Below are 21,856 nucleotides of genomic sequence, written 5' to 3'. Positions count from 1 at the left end.
TGTGCAAATACATGTTCCGGCCTTTGTGATATCAATTAAATTAATCTCTTTATTTTTGGGGGGCTTAAGCAAAATTACCCACAGGATTGTTTTTAAATTTTTTTTGTCTGGTGGGTGAGGGGTCAGGGCCTGTGGATTTCAAGGATAACCCTAAAAAAATTCACGGTCCAAAGATTTATAGGGATGTCTGATCTCCGTGCAGCACCTGGCATTCTAAAAACAGTATGGGTTCCCGTGGACGGAGGCGTGACACCACGCCCCCTCCATTTATGTCTATGGGAGGGGGCGTGACGGCTGTCACGCCCCCTCCCATAGACATAAATGGAGGGGGCGTGGCGTCACTAGGGGGCGCGGCCTGACGCAACATCATCGGCCGCCCAAACCCAGCATACTAAAAATACTGTTTAGAACGCCCGATGCTGCACGGAGATCGCGAGGGTCCCAGCAGTGGGACCCCCGCGATCCGACATCTTATTCCTTTCAGACTGGGCCCGTTTCCCCTCTTTCTGACCAGACTTTTTTTTTATTCTAGTACATACGGATTTGAACGCCATAAGAGTTTCTTCTCGTGATACGTCAGGTTTTAGTTTTTATTAAATTTTATTTAAATAAAAAAAAAAAAAATATATATATATATATATATATATATATATATATATAAATAAAACACTTATCTTCATAGTGTTTTTTTTTTACTTTTATTATAATTTTTTTATTTTGTGCAATCAAATAATCGCTAATACAAGTCCACACGGGAACTAAATAAAGGAAAGGAAAAAGTTTCAAAAATATAATAAAAAAATCCCCCACCTTTGTTCCTAGCACCCCCCTCCCCCCTCCCATTTACTTTTTTTTTTATTCTGTATTTAACAAGTTTAAAAAAATAACTATAAAAATAACTAATAAAAAAAAAAACTTCCTACACATAGAGTTAAACATAAGCAAAAAACCCAACAAACATACAATGACAGTTAAGGCACGAGATGAACATGGAGCATATACAGCGGTGCGAACCAAGGCAAAGGCCCGGTGTGAAAAATAGGGGGTGCCCCCGTGCACCAAGCAGGTCATTTGCATTTCCATAATATCATCAAAATTGCTTCTCTTCTATGTGACTTCTCTGATGATCCCTAAGTCTGGCTTTAATAATAAAACATTTACCACATTCTGAACATAAATACCAATTTTTCTCATTTGTGACTTCTCTCATGTACAGTAAGAGAGGATTTTCGTGTAAAACATTTCCCACATTTTAAACATGGAAACGGCTTCTCTCCTGTGTGAATTCTCTCATGATTAACGAGCCACGATTTCACTCTAAAGCTCCTTCCGCATTCTGAACACGCGTACGGCTTGTCTCCTGCGTGCATTTTCTCATGTGTGTCGAGATTTGATTTTCGTACAAAACATTTCCCACATTCTGAACATGAATATGGTTTCTCTCCTGTGTGGATTCTCTCATGTTCTCTCAAAATCGAATTAGTTGTAAAGGACTTTCCACATTCTACGCAAGAAAATGGCTTCACTCCTGTATGGCTCTTTCTATGTTTAGCAAGAAATGACTTATCTGTAAAGCACTTCCCACATTCTGAGCATAAAAATGGCTTCTCTGCCATGTGACTTTTCTGATGTCTCAAAAAACTTGTTTTAAATGCATAGCATTTCCCACACTCCAAACATTGAAACGGCCTCTCTCCTGTGTGACTTCTCTGATGTCCAATAAGAAGTGATTTTCTTGTAAAACATTTCCCACATTCTAAACATGGAAAGGGCTTTTCTCCTGTGTGAATTCTCTGATGTCTTACAAGAACAGGTTTAGTTGAAAAGCACTTCTCACATTCTGAACATGGAAATGACTTGTCTCCTGTGTGAATTCTCTCATGTCCAATAAGATGACATTTTTCTCTAAAACATTTCCCACATTCTGAACATGAGTAGGGCTTTACTCCTGTGTGAATTCTCTGATGTCCAATAAGGAGTGCCTTTATTGTAAAACATTTCCCACATTCTGAACATGAAAAGGGCTTCTCTCCTGTGTGAATTCTCAGATGGTTAACAAGGCCTGGTTTATTTGTAAAGCTTTTCCCACATTCTGAGCATGAATATTTCTTCTTCCTAGTGTGGCACTTCCTCGTATGTGAATTAAGTCTTGATTTATTTTTAAAGCACTTCCCACATACTGAACATGAATACTGCTTCTCTCCTGTGTGAATTCTCTTATGCAAAACAAGCCCTGATTGATCTCCAAAGAATTTCCCACATTCTGAACAGGAGTATGGCTTCTCTCCTGTGTCAGTTCTTCTGCGTGTTGAAAGGCTTGCGCTTTTTAACTGTTCTGAATGTGCATTATGGGTAATGTGATTTCCCCCTGAGGAGCGCTGCATGGTATCTTCATCCTCTACTTCATCATGGAGCAATGTCACAACGTGTTTCTCAGAATTCTCACCGCGATTTTCTGTTAAGAATTATAATGGAATAACATTACTATTTGTCTGGAAATTCAAGTGCAATTGTTTTAATGTAATTTCATGTTCTTGCAATTTCTTGTGCTGGATTCAGGAAGAAGAGCAAGAAATATTTCACTAATATATATATTTTGTCTTTTTATTATATTTTTTAAGTAGAAGTATTGGGCTGGTGTCACATAGTGCAGTTTTGGAGCTAAAGCCAGAAGTGGATTCAAAAGAAATGGGAAATATAAAGGAAGAACAAGATCTTCTCCTTCCAGCTGGATCCACTTCTGGCTTTGGTTCTAGAATTGCAGAGTGAGGATAACCATTATATCATAGTGTGAGGATAACCATTATATCGCAGTGTGAGGATAACCATTATATCGCAGTGTGAGGATAACCATTAGATCGCAGTGTGAGGATAACCATTATATCATAGTGTCAGGATAATCATTATATCGCAGTCAGGATAACCATTATATCGCAGTGTGAGGATAACCATTATATCATAGTGTGAGGATAACCATTATATCACAGTGTCAGGATAACCATTATATCGCAGTGTCAGGATAACCATTATATCGCAGTGTCAGGATAACCATTATATCGCAGTGTCAGGATAACCATTATATCGCAGTGTCAGGATAACCATTATATCGCAGTGTGAGGATAACCATTATATCGCAGTGTCAGGATAACCATTATATCACAGTGTGAGGATAACCATTATATCGCAGAGTGAGGATATCCATTATATCGCAGTGTGAGGATAACCATTATATCGCAGTCAGGATAACCATTATATCGCAGTGTCAGGATAATCATTATATCGCAGTGTCAGGATAACCATTATATCGCAGTGTGAGGATAACCATTATATCGCAGTGTGAGGATAACCATTATATCGCAGTGTGAGGATAACCATTATATCGCAGTGTGAGGATAACCAGTATATCGCAGTCAGGATAACCATTATATCGCAGTCTGAGGATATCAATTATATCGCAGTGTCAGGATAACCATTATATCGCAGTCAGGATAACCATTATATGGCAGTGTCAGGATAACCATTATATCGCAGTGTGAGGATAACCATTATATCGCAGTGTGAGGATAACCAGTATATCGCAGTCAGGATAACCATTATATCGCAGTCTGAGGATATCAATTATATCGCAGTGTCAGGATAACCATTATATCGCAGTCAGGATAACCATTATATGGCAGTGTCAGGAGAACCATTATATCGCAGTGTCAGGATAACCATTATATCGCAGTGTGAGGATAACCATTATATCGCAGTGTCAGGATAACCATTATATCGTAGAGTCAGGATAACCATTATATCGCAGTGTCAGGATAACCATTATATCGCAGTGTCAGGATAACCATTATATCGCAGGGTCAGGATAAGTGCGAAGGTTAATTGACTGAGTCACTTAACCTGTGTTTGTGGGAGGGGCGGTACTTGCGCTTAAAAGCCGCGGCTCCCTGTGTTCAGTGCGCCGCGGCTCTCGCGTTGTTTGGAGTCCGTGACGTCAGACGCCGTGGGGAGTCTCTCCAGTCTCGTGTTCGTTCCTGTGCTCTGCTGTACACGTCATTTCAGGTTAGTTCAGGTCCGGGGAGTGACTGCAGGAGTCTGGGGGCTCGTGTCTCGTATGAGTCCCCCGTGCCCTGCCTTTAGCATGTTGATGTTGTTGTTCAGCAGCCGTAGCGGGCTGCTGAGCTACGTTGTGCGCTTCCGGCGCATGTCGGGGGGTTTCTTTTCAGATGTTTGGTGCTGGCTGGGGGAGGTGACAGCGGGAGTTACCTTTCAGAGCATATGTCCTTCGGAGCTCCGCGGTATTCTCCCGTCCCGTTCCGCTGCCTTACGCATGCCGGCTTTCTTATTCGGTCACCAGTCTCAGCCGGCAGCCAGTTCGTTACACACCTCCTGCGGCTCAGCTCTGCATGTTGGGTGCTTGTTTGCATACTGTAGGTATTATAGTCTTGTAGTTCCAGGTGTTAGTCTTAGTGTCAGTACACGTTGTCTACTGGTCAGGACGCTTCGTTAATGTGTCACAGATGTCCCTGCTGTTTATTTCACTGGTTGACGCGTTTGTTCCGCAGTTGCTTCTCATATACCTAATCTGTTTCATATTCCATGTGTTTTACACTATTGCTTCTCGTATCTACACTTCGGCCGCATACATTGGTCCGTATTAGTCATGTTTTAACTCATGAGTCTGTTGCATACGCTGCTGATACACTACCATTATATGCTCCGCTATTGTCTGGTACTATAATTCTGTTCTCACATGGTCAATATGCCTTCCGCTGTTTCGCCTCTGTCTTCATGGTATTTATTGCTTCATGATATTTATTGCTAGTCGTAGTTATTTACTTTGCTCGTTGTTTGGTACCGTTTTACTCTAACTTGTTGTGGTAGTGAATAAGGCGGTTGTTCCTAAATTAGTTTGCCTGGCTTGTAGCATGGTCTTCAATGTGCGCTGCTGTTCTGTTGTTCCTGTGCTCCTATGGTTACTCTTTTACCTGGTTAAGTGTTTTTTTTTTTTTTTGTCATGTTACTAGCTTAATCCTTCGTCATAGCCTCACTAAGCGCCTTGTAGGTGTTGATCCACACCTGTACCTGTTCAGTTATGTGGTGGGTTTACCTTTGCCCTTGTTCTTGTTTTCACGTTCTACCTCCTTCATTAGACTATCGTCTTACTAGCTCAGTAATGCTGTGTGGCTGTCTAGGCTCAAAGTTCATCTTTACGCTACTTCGCTGTCCTTGGCCCGGTCGTTTTTTAGGTAAAAGAGATAAAAGAGTATATTTGAAATTTTGCATATATGTATATAGGTGTTAATTTTAAAAAATTTTATGTTTATGCAAGTTGTTTTCTCTTCCCCCAACTCCCCCTTTGGGGCTCGGTTCATGTCCTTTCCACCGACTCAACTCGTCTTTGGGTCCTCGTGTGGATCTGCCTTAGCCTGTGTGTTGTTAAGTTATATGCCTGTGTGTTTTATTCAGCAGTTGTCCACGCACGCTCTTGTGGCTTATACGTCTGCTGTCGTGAACTTCGTGTTGGCTTATCACCCTCAGTACAGGTACGTGCAGTCCATTTTCGGGTTAGTTACAGTAAACATTCTCTTCATACGGTTCTCCTTTAACTCGCAGTGTTCATTCTGGTGGTCTCGCCTCGCTTCAGCTCCTACGTTATTCCAGCCTTTCCACCGACTCAACTCGTCTTTGGGTCCTCGTGTGGATCTGCCTTAGCCTATGTGTTGTTAAGTTATATGCCTGTGTGTTTATTCAGCAGTTGTCCACGCACGCTCTTGTGGCTTAAACGTCTGCTGTCGTGAACTTCGTGTTGGCTTACCACCCTCGGTACAGGTATGTGCAGTCCATTTTTGGGTTAGTTATAGTAAACATTCTCTTCATACGGTTCTCCTTTTGGCTCGCAGTGTTCATCCTGGTGGTCTCGCCTCGTTTCAGCTTCTACGTTGTTCCAGCGCCTGTTCGTGTCGAGATTGACCGTCATAACCCAGTTGTCAAGGTGCGGTCTGTTTTAGGCTTCAGGAAGTCCAGGTATTCATGTCTTAGTTCGTTACCCATCACGTCCTTGGGTGTACTCTTTATCCCCTGCTCATCACGTCTTTGGGCCAAGGGGTTCGTTAGTCACGAGTAACTTTACGTGTCACGCTGTTAGCATGTGTCTAGTCACCACTCGGTACTCTTCACTTTCTAGTCCAATTCTGTGGTGGCAGTGGTTTTGATTTCCGGGTTAGTCTTGCTCTGACAGGTGTATTTCGTTTTTTGGTTGTCCCTTGGGTCAGGGTTTGATTGTTGTATATCTAATTTTCAGAAATGTCTCACGCATCAGACATTGAAGATGCAGCTTCTGTTCTGGACAATGTCGCTAGAACATCGGATCTGGGTAGCGTCCCATCTCTTCGTAACTGGACCATTCCTAAACTGACGGCTGAACTCGTCCGCAAAGGCATCCCGTTCCCGCCTTCTGCCCGCAAGGCGGAACTTTATCGTTTATTGGTCTCTGAGCACTCGGGACCCTGCGATCAAGCAGGCCCTAGCAGTGAAGAAGTGTCCATGCAGACACTCAATACGTCCATCTTGCAGTTGCATACGTTAATTAACTCGCTGTGCTCTAGAGTTGATACCTTGGAATGTAAGAGTTCGGAGGCTCCCGCTCCGGCCCCAGTGGTGGGTTTGACTTCGGCCATTCCACACACTTCCGTTCCCCCTCAGGTTTCTGCTACCCCGCAGGCTTCAGTATTACCGGTTGGACTTAATATGCTCGTGCCAAATGTCGCGCCAGCTCATTTTATCCCGACTAATCTGAAGAAGGACATTCTTGATGGTAAGGATGTTAATCTCGCTTCCTTGCTTATTGCGTCTCATGATGTTTCCGAGAACAAGACTATTGCTTGCGGTGAGGTGTCGGTCATTCTGAAAGCAAAAGATGTAAGGTTAAGTCGCAAGCTTACATTAGCTGAATTCAGTATGGCATTCGCCATTTATCGTGACGTTTTATGCTCAGTCAAGCCAGAAAGACGTGAAGAGCTTGACATGTATCTGTACAAAGTCACAGCTCATAAATATGGTGGGTTCACGTTTTATGATTATCACAAGTCATTTTCAGCTAAGGCGGCGGCAGCTCTAGTGCAGTACAACTATACAGTTAATTGGGCGTTGGTTGACACCGAGATTTTCTGCAATCATTTTGCAGGTCTTAAAGCCCCCGTTTGCTCTCGGTGTCAGTCCATCGCCCATACCACTGAATGGTGCAATACTGTTAATTCCCCATCCGAGGTAAATCCCGGCACGTCTTCACCCACATTTCAGCCTAGGAATCAGAAACACTCGGGCTTGATTGACAAGTTAGGTAGGCCCATCAAGTATCTTGGTAAATCTCAAATTTGCAATAATTTCAATTTTGGGTCTTGCAATTATAACCAGTGTAGACTTTTACATGTCTGTGCATTCTGTTTCAGGGCCCATCCTAAGGCCAGTTGTCCACAGAAGTCGAAAGCATGACTAGCAGTGATAGACGTGTTGTGTTTAGAACATTTTCTTGCTGATCATCCAGATAGGTGTTTTGTTCAGTTTTTGATTAATGGATTCCGGTCAGGTTTCCACACAGGTTTCATTACTTTACCCTCTGCTACGTATGAGTGTGACAATTTACGTTCTGCTCTAAGGGACCCTAGGGCTGTAGATACCCTGATACAAGCTGAAATAGACAAGGGTTTTGTTATTGGTCCGTTTGATGAGCCCCCCTTTGACGTTTGGAGAGTTAGTCCATTGGGGTTGGTGGCTGGGAAATTCAGTAATAAACTTCGTTTAATTTATGATTTGTCCGCCCCTTACTCTGCACACACACCTAGTTTAAACTCTCTTATTCCCGCTGAAGAGTTCTCCCTGAAATATGCTTCCATAGATGAGGCAATAGCGGTCATACTGAGCATGGGCGGTAACACGTGGCTGTCCAAGATCGATATTTCCGATGCCTTTAAGCTCCTGCCTATTATGCCTCAGCTATGGAAGTGGCACGGTATTAAATGGCGCGACAAGTATTATTTTGCTGTTAAGTTAACTTTTGGTTCCAGGAGTAGTCCTTGGTTATTTGATAAATTTGCGCAATCCCTACACTGGCTCCTGGAAAACAGGTTTGACTGTTCCCATGTCATCCACTACTTGGACGATTTTTTGTTTATTGAGCCAGGTAACGTGTGCCCCAGGGACTTGACAACCTCGTTAGCAGTATTCCAGCAACTGGCGGTTCCGGTGTCAGACAAAAAAGTTGAGGGCCCTTGCAAGTCACTGACTTTCTTAGGTATTGTTCTAGACACACAGGTCATGGAAGCCCGATTACCGCTCGACAAGCTCTCACGTATTAGACAGGCCATGCATGATCTTGTCAATTCACCCCGGGTGACCAAGGTACAGCTGCAATCCATTCTCGGCATGCTGAACTTTGCCATGCGTGTAATTCCACAGGGTAGGAGTTTTGTTTCCAGGTTGTTAGACGCTATGAATTCTGTGCCTGGCCAAAGCGACGTAGTCATATTTGATAAACAAGCGATTGCCGATTTTGCTATGTGGCATACGTTTTTGACTAACTGGAATGGGGTATCCTTTTTCGCCCCTGGTATCGATAATGCTTCTCCTTTAGTTTTTTCCGATGCTTCCTCCTCAGTGGGTTTTGCAGCCATTTGGGAGAATCATTGGTTGGCCAGTGCTTGGCCAATTGAGGTATTTCAGTCTCCGGGTTTTAGCAGGTCCTCAGCATTGTTTGAGTTGTACCCTATAGTTGCAGCTGCCAGTGTGTGGGGTCACCTATGGTTCAGGAAGTCAGTACTGTTTGTTTCTGATAATAAAGCTACGGTGTATATTCTGCTTAAAGGTAGATCCTCGTCCCCACAGGTCATGTCTTTGATGCGTAAACTGGTATGGTTATCTTTGTTACATAATTTTCACTTCTCTAGTGCTCATATAGATGGTGTTAGGAACACGGCTGCTGATGCACTGTCTAGGCTCAATTTTGCACTTTTCTTCCAGGTAATGCCAGAGGCCGATCCATCAGGATGCATGGTTCCAGCGTTCCACGATTTGATTTTGAATTAAATGCCTATTTGTCTGTAGGTCAGGACTTGATTAATAGTTCACTTTCCCGTAACTTGCCACTCCTCCTTACGGCTAGCATATAACACCATAAAGATTTATTTAGCAGGCATACAACACTTTGTTACTTTGAAGTTTCCGGATCGGGCATCATTGTTTACCATGCATGCAGTTAAGGCTGCCCTTAAGGGGGTTGCCAAAAGTAGAGTACCAAAGCCGCCAGGCCGGCAGCCCATCTCGGGGTCGCTGTTTAGGGAGCTGGCAGATGCCCTGGATCACTCCCCGTTTGGTCTAGGTAATAGTTTAACGCTAAAAGCAGCCCTCTTCTTAGGTTTCTATGGCTTTCTGAGGCCGGGCGAGTTCACGAGTAGAACTAGTACCGCTCCATTTCTCAAGTTGGGGCAATTGCAGCGAGCCATGGATCATTTCACTCTCGTCCTGAACGACACTAAGACATTGCTTCCCGGTCAGAAGGTGCACGTCAAATATTTTAAAACCTCTCACAAATGGTGTCCGGTCTTGGTCTTTAACTCGTTACTTGCTCTTCGTGTTCATGACAGTCCAGAATGACCTTTGTTGTTGTTTAATAACATTGCTCTTACTTCCTCAGTTTTTGTTCGTTATTTACGTGTTTTAGTTAAATCCTTAGGCCATGATGCTTCGGTCATATCCGGTCATTCTCTACGCATAGGGGCAGCCGCGTCTGCCTCTCGTCATGGTGTTCCTGCTCATGTTATCAGGAAGTTAGGTCGCTGGAAGTCCAGTGCGTACATACGTTATGTTCCAAACCCGAAATTGGAGATGCAATGTGCTTTTGAATCGCTTGTGTTGTAATTACTAATAAAGCTTGTTTTGATTTCTGAGTTGCCTGTTTGGTTTGAGTTTTGCCCTCTTATTTTACAAGGTGTACCCTTCCGCGGCAGTATATGGCACAGTTCAGACTGCCTAGCCATAGTTGAGTTAGTATTAAGTAGGTAGGCTCGCTATTTGTGGCCCCGAGCACAACCATTATATAGCAGTGTGAGGATAACCATTATATCGTAGAGTCAGGATAACCATTATATCGCAGTGTCAGGATAACCATTATATCGCAGTGTGAGGATAACCATTATATCATAGTGTCAGGATAACCATTATATCGTAGAGTCAGGATAACCATTATATCGAAGTGTCAGGATAACCATTATATCACAGTGTCAGGATAACCATTATATCACAGTGTCAGGATAACCATTATATCACAGTGTCAGGATAACCATTATATCGCAGTGTGAGGATAGCCATTATATCGCAGTGTCAGGATAACCATTATATCACAGTGTGAGGATAACCATTATATCGCAGAGTGAGGATATCCATTATATCGCAGTGTGAGGATAACCATTATATCGCAGTCAGGATAACCATTATATCGCAGTGTGAGGATAACCATTATATCGCAGTGTGAGGATAACCATTATATCACAGTGTCAGGATAACCATTATATCGCAGTGTCAGGATAACCATTATATCGCAGTGTCAGGATAACCATTATATCGCAGTGTCAGGATAACCATTATATCGCAGTGTCAGGATAACCATTATATCGCAGTGTCAGGATAACCATTATATCACAGTGTCAGGATAACCATTATATCGCAGTGTGAGGATAACCATTATATCGCAGTGTCAGGATAACCATTATATCACAGTGTGAGGATAACCATTATATCGCAGAGTGAGGATATCCATTATATCGCAGTGTGAGGATAACCATTATATCGCAGTCAGGATAACCATTATATCGCAGTGTGAGGATAACCATTATATCGCAGTGTGAGGATAACCATTATATCGCAGTGTCAGGATAACCATTATATCGCAGTGTCAGGATAACCATTATATCGCAGTGTCAGGATAACCATTATATCGCAGTGTGAGGATAACCATTATATCGCAGTGTCAGGATAACCATTATATCACAGTGTGAGGATAACCATTATCTCGCAGAGTGAGGATATCCATTATATCGCAGTGTGAGGATAACCATTATATCGCAGTCAGGATAACCATTATATCGCAGTGTCAGGATAATCATTATATCGCAGTGTCAGGATAACCATTATATCGCAGTGTGAGGATAACCATTATATCGCAGTGTGAGGATAACCATTATATCGCAGTGTGAGGATAACCATTATATCGCAGTGTGAGGATAACCAGTATATCGCAGTCAGGATAACCATTGTATCGCAGTCTGAGGATATCAATTATATCGCAGTGTCAGGATAACCATTATATCGCAGTCAGGATAACCATTATATGGCAGTGTCAGGAGAACCATTATATCGCAGTGTCAGGATAACCATTATATCGCAGTGTCAGGATAACCATTATATCACAGTGACAGGATAACCATTATATCGCAGTGTCAGGATAACCATTATATCGTAGAGTCAGGATAACCATTATATCGCAGTGTCAGGATAACCATTATATCGCAGTGTCAGGATAACCATTATATCGCAGGGTCAGGATAACCATTATATAGCAGTGTGAGGATAACCATTATATCGTAGAGTCAGGATAACCATTATATCGCAGTGTCAGGATAACCATTATATCGCAGTGTCAGGATAACCATTATATCATAGTGTCAGGATAACCATTATATCGTAGAGTCAGGATAACCATTATATCGAAGTGTCAGGATAACCATTATATCGCAGTGTCAGGATAACCATTATATCACAGTGTCAGGATAACCATTATATCGCAGTGTCAGGATAACCATTATATCGCAGGGTTAAGATAACCATTATATCGCAGTCAGGATAACCATTATATCGTAAAGTCAGGATAACCATTATATCGCAGTGTGAAGATAACCATTATATCGCAGTCAGGATAACCATTATATCGCAGTCTGAGGATATCAATTATATCGCAGTGTCAGGATAACCATTATATCGCAGTCAGGATAACCATTATATCGCAGTGTCAGGATAACCATTATATCGCAGTGTGAGGATAACCATTATATCGCAGCGTCAGGATAACCATTATATCGCAGTGTCAGGATAACCATTATATCATAGTGTCAGGATAACCATTATATGGCAGTGTCAGGATAACCATTATATTGCAGTGTCAGGATAACCATTATATCGCAGTGTAAGGATAACCATTATATCGCAGTGTCAGGATAACCATTATATCGCAGTGTGAGGATAACCATTATATCGCAGGGTCAGGATAACCATTATATCGCAGTGTCAGGATAACCATTATATCGTAAAGTCAGGATAACCATTATATCGCAGTGTGAAGATAACCATTATATCGCAGTCAGGATAACCATTATATCGCAGTGTGAGGATAACCATTATATCGCAGTGTGAGGATAACCATTATATCGCAGTCAGGATAACCATTATATCGCAGTGTGAGGATAACCATTATATCGCAGTGTGAAGATAACCATTATATCGCAGTGTCAGGATAACCATTATATCGCAGTGTGAGGATAACCATTATATCGCAGTCAGGATAACCATTATATCGCAGTGTGAGGATAACCATTATATTGCAGTGTGAGGATAACCATTATATCGCAGTGTGAGGATAACCATTATATCGCAGTGTCAGGATAACCATTATATCGCAGTGTCAGGATAACCATTATATCGCAGTCAGGATAACCATTATATCGCAGTGTGAGGATAACCATTATATCGCAGTGTGAGGATAACCATTATATCGCAGTGTCAGGATAACCATTATATCGCAGTGTGAGGATAACCATTATATCGCAGTGTCAGGATAACCATTATATGGCAGTGTCAGGATAACCATTATATGGCAGTGTAAGGATAACCATTATATCGCAGTGTCAGGATAACCATTATATCGCAGTGTCAGGATAACCATTATATCGCAGTGTCAGGATAACCATTATATCGCAGTGTCAGGATAACCATTATATCGCAGTGTCAGGATAACCATTATATCGCAGTGTCAGGATAACCATTATATCATAGTGTCAGGATAACCATTATATGGCAGTGTCAGGATAACCATTATATTGCAGTGTCAGGATAACCATTATATCGTAGAGTCAGGATAACCATTATATCGCAGTGTCAGGATTATATCGCAGTGTCAGGATAACCATTATATCGCAGTGTCAGGATAACCATTATATCGCAGGGTTAAGATAACCATTATATCGCAGTCAGGATAACCATTATATCGCAGGATCAGGATAACCATTATATCGCAGTGTCAGGATAACCATTATATCGCAGTGTCAGGATAACCATTATATCGCAGTGTAAGGATAACCATTATATCGCAGTGTCAGGATAACCATTATATCGCAGTGTCAGGATAACCATTATATCGCAGGGTCAGGATAACCATTATATCGCAGTGTCAGGATAACCATTATATCGTAAAGTCAGGATAACCATTATATCGCAGTGTGAAGATAACCATTATATCGCAGTCAGGATAACCATTATATCGCAGTGTGAGGATAACCATTATATCGCAGTGTGAGGATAACCATTATATCGCAGTCAGGATAACCATTATATCGCAGTGTGAGGATAACCATTATATCGCAGTGTGAAGATAACCATTATATCGCAGTGTCAGGATAACCATTATATCGCAGTGTGAGGATAACCATTATATCGCAGTGTGAGGATAACCATTATATCGCAGTGTGAGGATAACCATTATATCGCAGTGTCAGGATAACCATTATATCGCAGTGTGAGGATAACCATTATATCGCAGTGTGAGGATAACCATTATATCGCAGTGTCAGGATAACCATTATATCGCAGTGTCAGGATAACCATTATATCGCAGTGTGAGGATAACCATTATATGGCAGTGTCAGGATAACCATTATATGGCAGTGTCAGGATAACCATTATATGGCAGTGTCAGGATAACCATTATATGGCAGTGTCAGGATAACCATTATATCGCAGTGTCAGGATAACCATTATATCGCAGTGTCAGGATAACCATTATATCGCAGTGTCAGGATAACCATTATATCGCAGTGTCAGGATAACCATTATATCGCAGTGTCAGGATAACCATTATATCGCAGTGTCAGGATAACCATTATATCGCAGTGTCAGGATAACCATTATATCTCAGGGTCAGGATAACCATTATATCGCAGTGTCAGGATAACCATTATATCGCAGTGTCAGGATAACCATTATATCGCAGTGTCAGGATAACCATTATATCGCAGTGTAAGGATAACCATTATATCGCAGTGTCAGGATAACCATTATATCGCAGTGTGAGGATAACCATTATATCGCAGGGTCAGGATAACCATTATATCGCAGTGTCAGGATAACCATTATATCGTAAAGTCAGGATAACCATTATATCGCAGTGTGAAGATAACCATTATATCGCAGTCAGGATAACCATTATATCGCAGTGTCAGGATAACCATTATATCGCAGTGTGAGGATAACCATTATATCGCAGTGTGAGGATAACCATTATATCGCAGTCAGGATAACCATTATATCGCAGTGTGAGGATAACCATTATATCGCAGTGTGAAGATAACCATTATATCGCAGTGTCAGGATAACCATTATATCGCAGTGTGAGGATAACCATTATATCGCAGTCAGGATAACCATTATATCGCAGTGTGAGGATAACCATTATATCGCAGTGTGAGGATAACCATTATATCGCAGTGTGAGGATAACCATTATATCGCAGTGTCAGGATAACCATTATATCGCAGTGTCAGGATAACCATTATATCGCAGTGTGAGGATAACCATTATATCGCAGTGTCAGGATAACCATTATATCGCAGTGTCAGGATAACCATTATATCGCAGTGTGAGGATAACCATTATATTGCAGTGTCAGGATAACCATTATATGGCAGTGTCAGGATAACCATTATATCGTAGAGTCAGGATAACAATTATATCGCAGTGTCAGGATAACCATTATATCGCAGTGTCAGGATAACCATTATATCGCAGGGTCAGGATAACCATTATATAGCAGTGTGAGGATAACCATTATATCAGAGAGTCAGGATAACCATTATATCGCAGTGTCAGGATAACCATTATATCATAGTGTCAGGATAACCATTATATCGCAGTCAGGATAACCATTATATGGCAGTGTCAGGATAACCATTATATTGCAGTGTCAGGATAACCATTATATCGTACAGTCAGGATAACCATTATATCGCAGTGTCAGGATTATATCGCAGTGTCAGGATAACCATTATATCGTAGTGTCAGGATAACCATTATATCGCAGGGTTAAGATAACCATTATATCGCAGTCAGGATAACCATTATATCGCAGTGTGAGGATAACCATTATATCGCAGTGTGAGGATAACCATTATATCGCAGTGTGAGGATAACCATTATATCGCAGTGTCAGGATAACCATTATATCGCAGGATCAGGATAACCATTATATCGCAGTGTCAGGATAACCATTATATCGCAGGGTCAGGATAACCATTATATCGCAGGGTCAGGATAACCATTATATCGCAGTGTCAGGATAACCATTATATCGCAGTGTCAGGATAACCATTATATCGCAGTGTGAGGATAACCATTATATCGCAGGGTCAGGATAACCATTATATCGCAGTGTCAGGATAACCATTATATCGTAAAGTCAGGATAACCATTATATCGCAGTGTGAAGATAACCATTATATCGCAGTCAGGATAACCATTATATCGCAGTGTGAGGATAACCATTATATCGCAGTGTGAGGATAACCATTATATCGCAGTCAGGATAACCATTATATCGCAGTGTGAGGATAACCATTATATCGCAGTGTGAAGATAACCATTATATCGCAGTGTCAGGATAACCATTATATCGCAGTGTGAGGATAACCATTATATCGCAGTGTGAGGATAACCATTATATCGCAGTGTGAGGATAACCATTATATCGCAGTGTCAGGATAACCATTATATCGCAGTGTGAGGATAACCATTATATCGCAGTGTGAGGATAACCATTATATCGCAGTGTCAGGATAACCATTATATCGCAGTGTCAGGATAACCATTATATCGCAGTGTGAGGATAACCATTATATGGCAGTGTCAGGATAACCATTATATGGCAGTGTCAGGATAACCATTATATGGCAGTGTCAGGATAACCATTATATGGCAGTGTCAGGATAACCATTATATCGCAGTGTCAGGATAACCATTATATCGCAGTGTCAGGATAACCATTATATCGCAGTGTCAGGATAACCATTATATCGCAGTGTCAGGATAACCATTATATCGCAGTGTCAGGATAACCATTATATCGCAGTGTCAGGATAACCATTATATCGCAGTGTCAGGATAACCATTATATCGCAGTGTCAGGATAACCATTATATCTCAGGGTCAGGATAACCATTATATCGCAGTGTCAGGATAACCATTATATCGCAGTGTCAGGATAACCATTATATCGCAGTGTCAGGATAACCATTATATCGCAGTGTAAGGATAACCATTATATCGCAGTGTCAGGATAACCATTATATCGCAGTGTGAGGATAACCATTATATCGCAGGGTCAGGATAACCATTATATCGCAGTGTCAGGATAACCATTATATCGTAAAGTCAGGATAACCATTATATCGCAGTGTGAAGATAACCATTATATCGCAGTCAGGATAACCATTATATCGCAGTGTCAGGATAACCATTATATCGCAGTGTGAGGATAACCATTATATCGCAGTGTGAGGATAACCATTATATCGCAGTCAGGATAACCATTATATCGCAGTGTGAGGATAACCATTATATCGCAGTGTGAAGATAACCATTATATCGCAGTGTCAGGATAACCATTATATCGCAGTGTGAGGATAACCATTATATCGCAGTCAGGATAACCATTATATCGCAGTGTGAGGATAACCATTATATCGCAGTGTGAGGATAACCATTATATCGCAGTGTGAGGATAACCATTATATCGCAGTGTCAGGATAACCATTATATCGCAGTGTCAGGATAACCATTATATCGCAGTGTGAGGATAACCATTATATCGCAGTGTCAGGATAACCATTATATCGCAGTGTCAGGATAACCATTATATCGCAGTGTGAGGATAACCATTATATCGCAGTGTCAGGATAACCATTATATGGCAGTGTCAGGATAACCATTATATCGTAGAGTCAGGATAACAATTATATCGCAGTGTCAGGATAACCATTATATCGCAGTGTCAGGATAACCATTATATCGCAGGGTCAGGATAACCATTATATAGCAGTGTGAGGATAACCATTATATCAGAGAGTCAGGATAACCATTATATCGCAGTGTCAGGATAACCATTATATCATAGTGTCAGGATAACCATTATATCGCAGTCAGGATAACCATTATATGGCAGTGTCAGGATAACCATTATATTGCAGTGTCAGGATAACCATTATATCGTAGAGTCAGGATAACCATTATATCGCAGTGTCAGGATTATATCGCAGTGTCAGGATAACCATTATATCGTAGTGTCAGGATAACCATTATATCGCAGGGTTAAGATAACCATTATATCGCAGTCAGGATAACCATTATATCGCAGTGTGAGGATAACCATTATATCGCAGTGTGAGGATAACCATTATATCGCAGTGTGAGGATAACCATTATATCGCAGTGTCAGGATAACCATTATATCGCAGGATCAGGATAACCATTATATCGCAGTGTCAGGATAACCATTATATCGCAGGGTCAGGATAACCATTATATCGCAGGGTCAGGATAACCATTATATCGCAGTGTCAGGATAACCATTATATCGCAGTGTCAGGATAACCATTATATCGCAGTGTGAGGATAACCATTATATCGCAGGGTCAGGATAACCATTATATCGCAGTGTCAGGATAACCATTATATCGTAAAGTCAGGATAACCATTATATCGCAGTGTGAAGATAACCATTATATCGCAGTCAGGATAACCATTATATCGCAGTGTGAGGATAACCATTATATCGCAGTGTGAGGATAACCATTATATCGCAGTCAGGATAACCATTATATCGCAGTGTGAGGATAACCATTATATCGCAGTGTGAAGATAACCATTATATCGCAGTGTCAGGATAACCATTATATCGCAGTGTGAGGATAACCATTATATCGCAGTCAGGATAACCATTATATCGCAGTGTGAGGATAACCATTATATCGCAGTGTGAGGATAACCATTATATCGCAGTGTCAGGATAACCATTATATCGCAGTGTGAGGATAACCATTATATCGCAGTGTGAGGATAACCATTATATCGCAGTGTGAGGATAACCATTATATCGCAGTGTCAGGATAACCATTATATTGCAGTGTGAGGATAACCATTATATCGCAGTGTCAGGATAACCATTATATGGCAGTGTCAGGATAACCATTATATCGCAGTGTCAGGATAACCATTATATCGCAGTGTCAGGATAACCATTATATCGCAGTGTCAGGATAACCATTATATCGCAGTGTCAGGATAACCATTATATCGCAGTGTCAGGATAACCATTATATCGCAGGGTCAGGATAACCATTATATCGCAGGGTCAGGATAACCATTATATCGCAGGGTCAGGATAACCATTATATCGCAGTGTCAGGATAACCATTATATCGCAGTGTCAGGATAACCATTATATCGCAGTGTCAGGATAACCATTATATCGCAGTGTCAGGATAACCATTATATCGCAGTGTGAGGATAACCATTATATCGCAGTGTGAGGATAACCATTATATCGCAGTGTCAGGATAACCATTATATCGCAGTGTCAGGATAACCATTATATCGCAGTCAGGATAACCATTATATCGCAGTGTGAGGATAACCATTATATCGCAGTGTCAGGATAACCATTATATCGCAGTGTGAGGATAACCATTATATCGCAGTGTCAGGATAACCATTATATGGCAGTGTCAGGATAACCATAATATAGCAGTGTCAGGATAACCATTATATCGCAGTGTCAGGATAACCATTATATCGCAGTGTCAGGATAACCATTATATCGCAGTGTCAGGATAACCATTATATCGCAGTGTCAGGATAACCATTATATCGCAGTGTCAGGATAACCATTATATCGCAGTGTCAGGATAACCATTATATCGCAGTGTCAGGATAACCATTATATCGCAGTGTGAGGATAACCATTATATCGCAGGGTCAGGATAACCATTATATCGCAGTGTCAGGATAACCATTATATCGCAGTCAGGATAACCATTATATCGCAGTGTGAGGATAACCATTATATCGCAGTGTCAGGATAACCATTATATCGCAGTGTGAGGATAACCATTATATCGCAGTGTCAGGATAACCATTATATGGCAGTGTCAGGATAACCATAATATAGCAGTGTCAGGATAACCATTATATCGCAGTGTCAGGATAACCATTATATCGCAGTGTCAGGATAACCATTATATCGCAGTGTCAGGATAACCATTATATCGCAGTGTCAGGATAACCATTATATCGCAGTGTCAGGATAACCATTATATCGCAGTGTCAGGATAACCATTATATCGCAGTGTCAGGATAACCATTATATCGCAGTGTCAGGATAACCATTATATCGCAGTGTGAGGATAACCATTATATCGCAGTGTGAGGATAACCATTATATCGCAGTGTGAGGATAACCATTATATCGCAGTGTCAGGATAACCATTATATTTGCCTCTTCATATAAATATAAGGTTCTGCTGGAATCTTCTGTCTGTAAACATCAGGAGAATTACCCAACATATATCTCCACCATGGGGAGCCCCTATATTACATCTACATGGACCCTGTGCCTATATGTGTCTCCCCTTACCTGGTGATGTGAGGGGCCGGGGGTCCTCCATAATGTCCTGGTACAGATCCTTGTGTCCTTCTACATACTCCCACTCCTCCATGGAGAAATAGACCGCCACATCCTGACACCTTATAGGAACCTGACACACAATGATACCGTCATCACCAGACCCCTCCATTACTGTATAATGTCCCAGCAGTGTCACCTCTCCAGTCATCACCAGACCCCTCCATTACTGTATAATGTCCCAGCAGTGTCACCTCTCTAATCATCACCAGACCCCTCCATTACTGTATAATGTCCCAGCAGTGTCACCTCTCTAATCATCACCAGACCCCTCCATTACTGTATAATGTCCCAGCAGTGTCACCTCTCCAGTCATCACCAGACCCCTCCATGACTGTATAATGTCCCAGCAGGGTCACCTCTCCAGTCATCACCAGACCCCTCCATTACTGTATAATGTCCCAGCAGTGTCACCTCTCTAATCATCACCAGACCCCTCCATTACTGTATAATGTCCCAGCAGTGTCACCTCTCTAATCATCACCAGACCCCTCCATTACTGTATAATGTCCCAGCAGTGTCACCTCTCCAGTCATCACCAGACCCCTCCGTTACTGTATAATGTCCCAGCAGTGTCACCTCTCTAATCATCACCAGACCCCATTACTGTATAATGTCCCAGCAGTGTCACCTCTCCAGTCATCACCAGACCCCTCCATTACTGTATAATGTCCCAGCAGTGTCACCTCTCCAGTCACCACCAGACCCCTCCATTACTGTATAATGTCCCAGCAGTGTCACCTCTCTAATCATCACCAGACCCCTCCATTACTGTATAATGTCCCAGCAGTGTCACCTCTCCAGTCATCACCAGACCCCTCCATTACTGTATAATGTCCCAGCAGTGTCACCTCTCTATACAGTAATGGAGGGGTCTGGTGATGATTAATGTCCCAGCAGTGTCACCTCTCCAGTCATCACCAGACTCCTCCATCACTGTATAATGTCCAGCAGTGTCACCTCTCATCACCAGACCCCTCCATTACTGTATAATGTCCCAGCAGTGTCACCTTTCTAATCATCACCAGACCCCTCCATTACTGTACAATGTCTCAGCAGTGTCACCTCTCCAGTCATCACCAGACCCCTCCATTACTGTATAATGTCCCAGCAGTGTCACCTCTCTAATCATCACCAGACCCCTCCATTACTGTATAATGTCCCAGCAGTGTCACCTCTCCAGTCATCACCAGACCCCTCCATTACTGTATAATGTCCAGCAGTGTCACCTCTCTAATCATCACCAGACTCCTCCATTACCGTATAATGTCCCTGCAGTGTCACCTCTCCAGTCATCACCAGACCCCTCCATTACTGTATAATGTCCCAGCAGTGTCACCTCTCCAGTCATCACCAGACCCCTCCATTACTGTATAATGTCTCAGCAGTGTCCCCTCTCTATACAGTAATGGAGGGGTCTGGTGATGAATAGAGAGGTGACACTGCTGGGAAATTATACAGTAATGGAGGGGTCTGGTGATGAATAATTTCCCAGCAGTGTCACCTCTCCAGTCATCACCAGACCCCTTCATTACTGTATAATGTCCCAGCAGTGTCACCTCTCTAATCATCACCAGACCCCTCCATTACTGTATAATGTCCCAGCAGTGTCACCTCTCTAATCATCACCAGACTCCTCCATTACCGTATAATGTCCCAGCAGTGTCACCTCTCCAGTCATCACCAGACCCCTCCATTACTGTATAATGTCCCAGCAGTGTCACCTCGCCAGTCATCACCAGACTCCTCCATTACTGTATAATGTCCCAGCAGGGTCACCTCTCCGGTCATCACCAGACCCCTCCATTA

At 42.0% G+C, this 21,856-nt stretch overlaps 1 protein-coding gene across 7 annotated transcripts in view; it reads right to left on the bottom strand.

Moving 5' to 3' along the window:
* Positions 1 to 840: 840 nt before the first annotated feature.
* The window catches only part of LOC130299009 (gastrula zinc finger protein XlCGF26.1-like), a 34,540-nt gene continuing 13,524 nt past the window's right edge, over positions 841 to 21,856 (bottom strand). For all 7 annotated transcript variants that reach the window (XM_056551391.1, XM_056551385.1, XM_056551390.1 and 4 more), the window contains 2 exons: positions 20,000 to 20,120; positions 841 to 2,455 (listed from right to left, as the gene is read on the bottom strand). In XM_056551391.1, coding sequence (XP_056407366.1) covers positions 1,191 to 2,455; positions 20,000 to 20,120 — 1,386 coding nt within the window. In that variant the 3' untranslated portion in view covers positions 841 to 1,190. The remainder of the gene's footprint in view (positions 2,456 to 19,999; positions 20,121 to 21,856) is intronic.

Source organism: Hyla sarda, chromosome 1, assembly GCF_029499605.1.
Source record: "Hyla sarda isolate aHylSar1 chromosome 1, aHylSar1.hap1, whole genome shotgun sequence".
Lineage (NCBI taxonomy): Eukaryota > Metazoa > Chordata > Amphibia > Anura > Hylidae > Hyla > Hyla sarda.
Note: the sequence above shows the minus strand (reverse complement) of the source record. Positions and strands in the feature narration are given on the sequence as shown.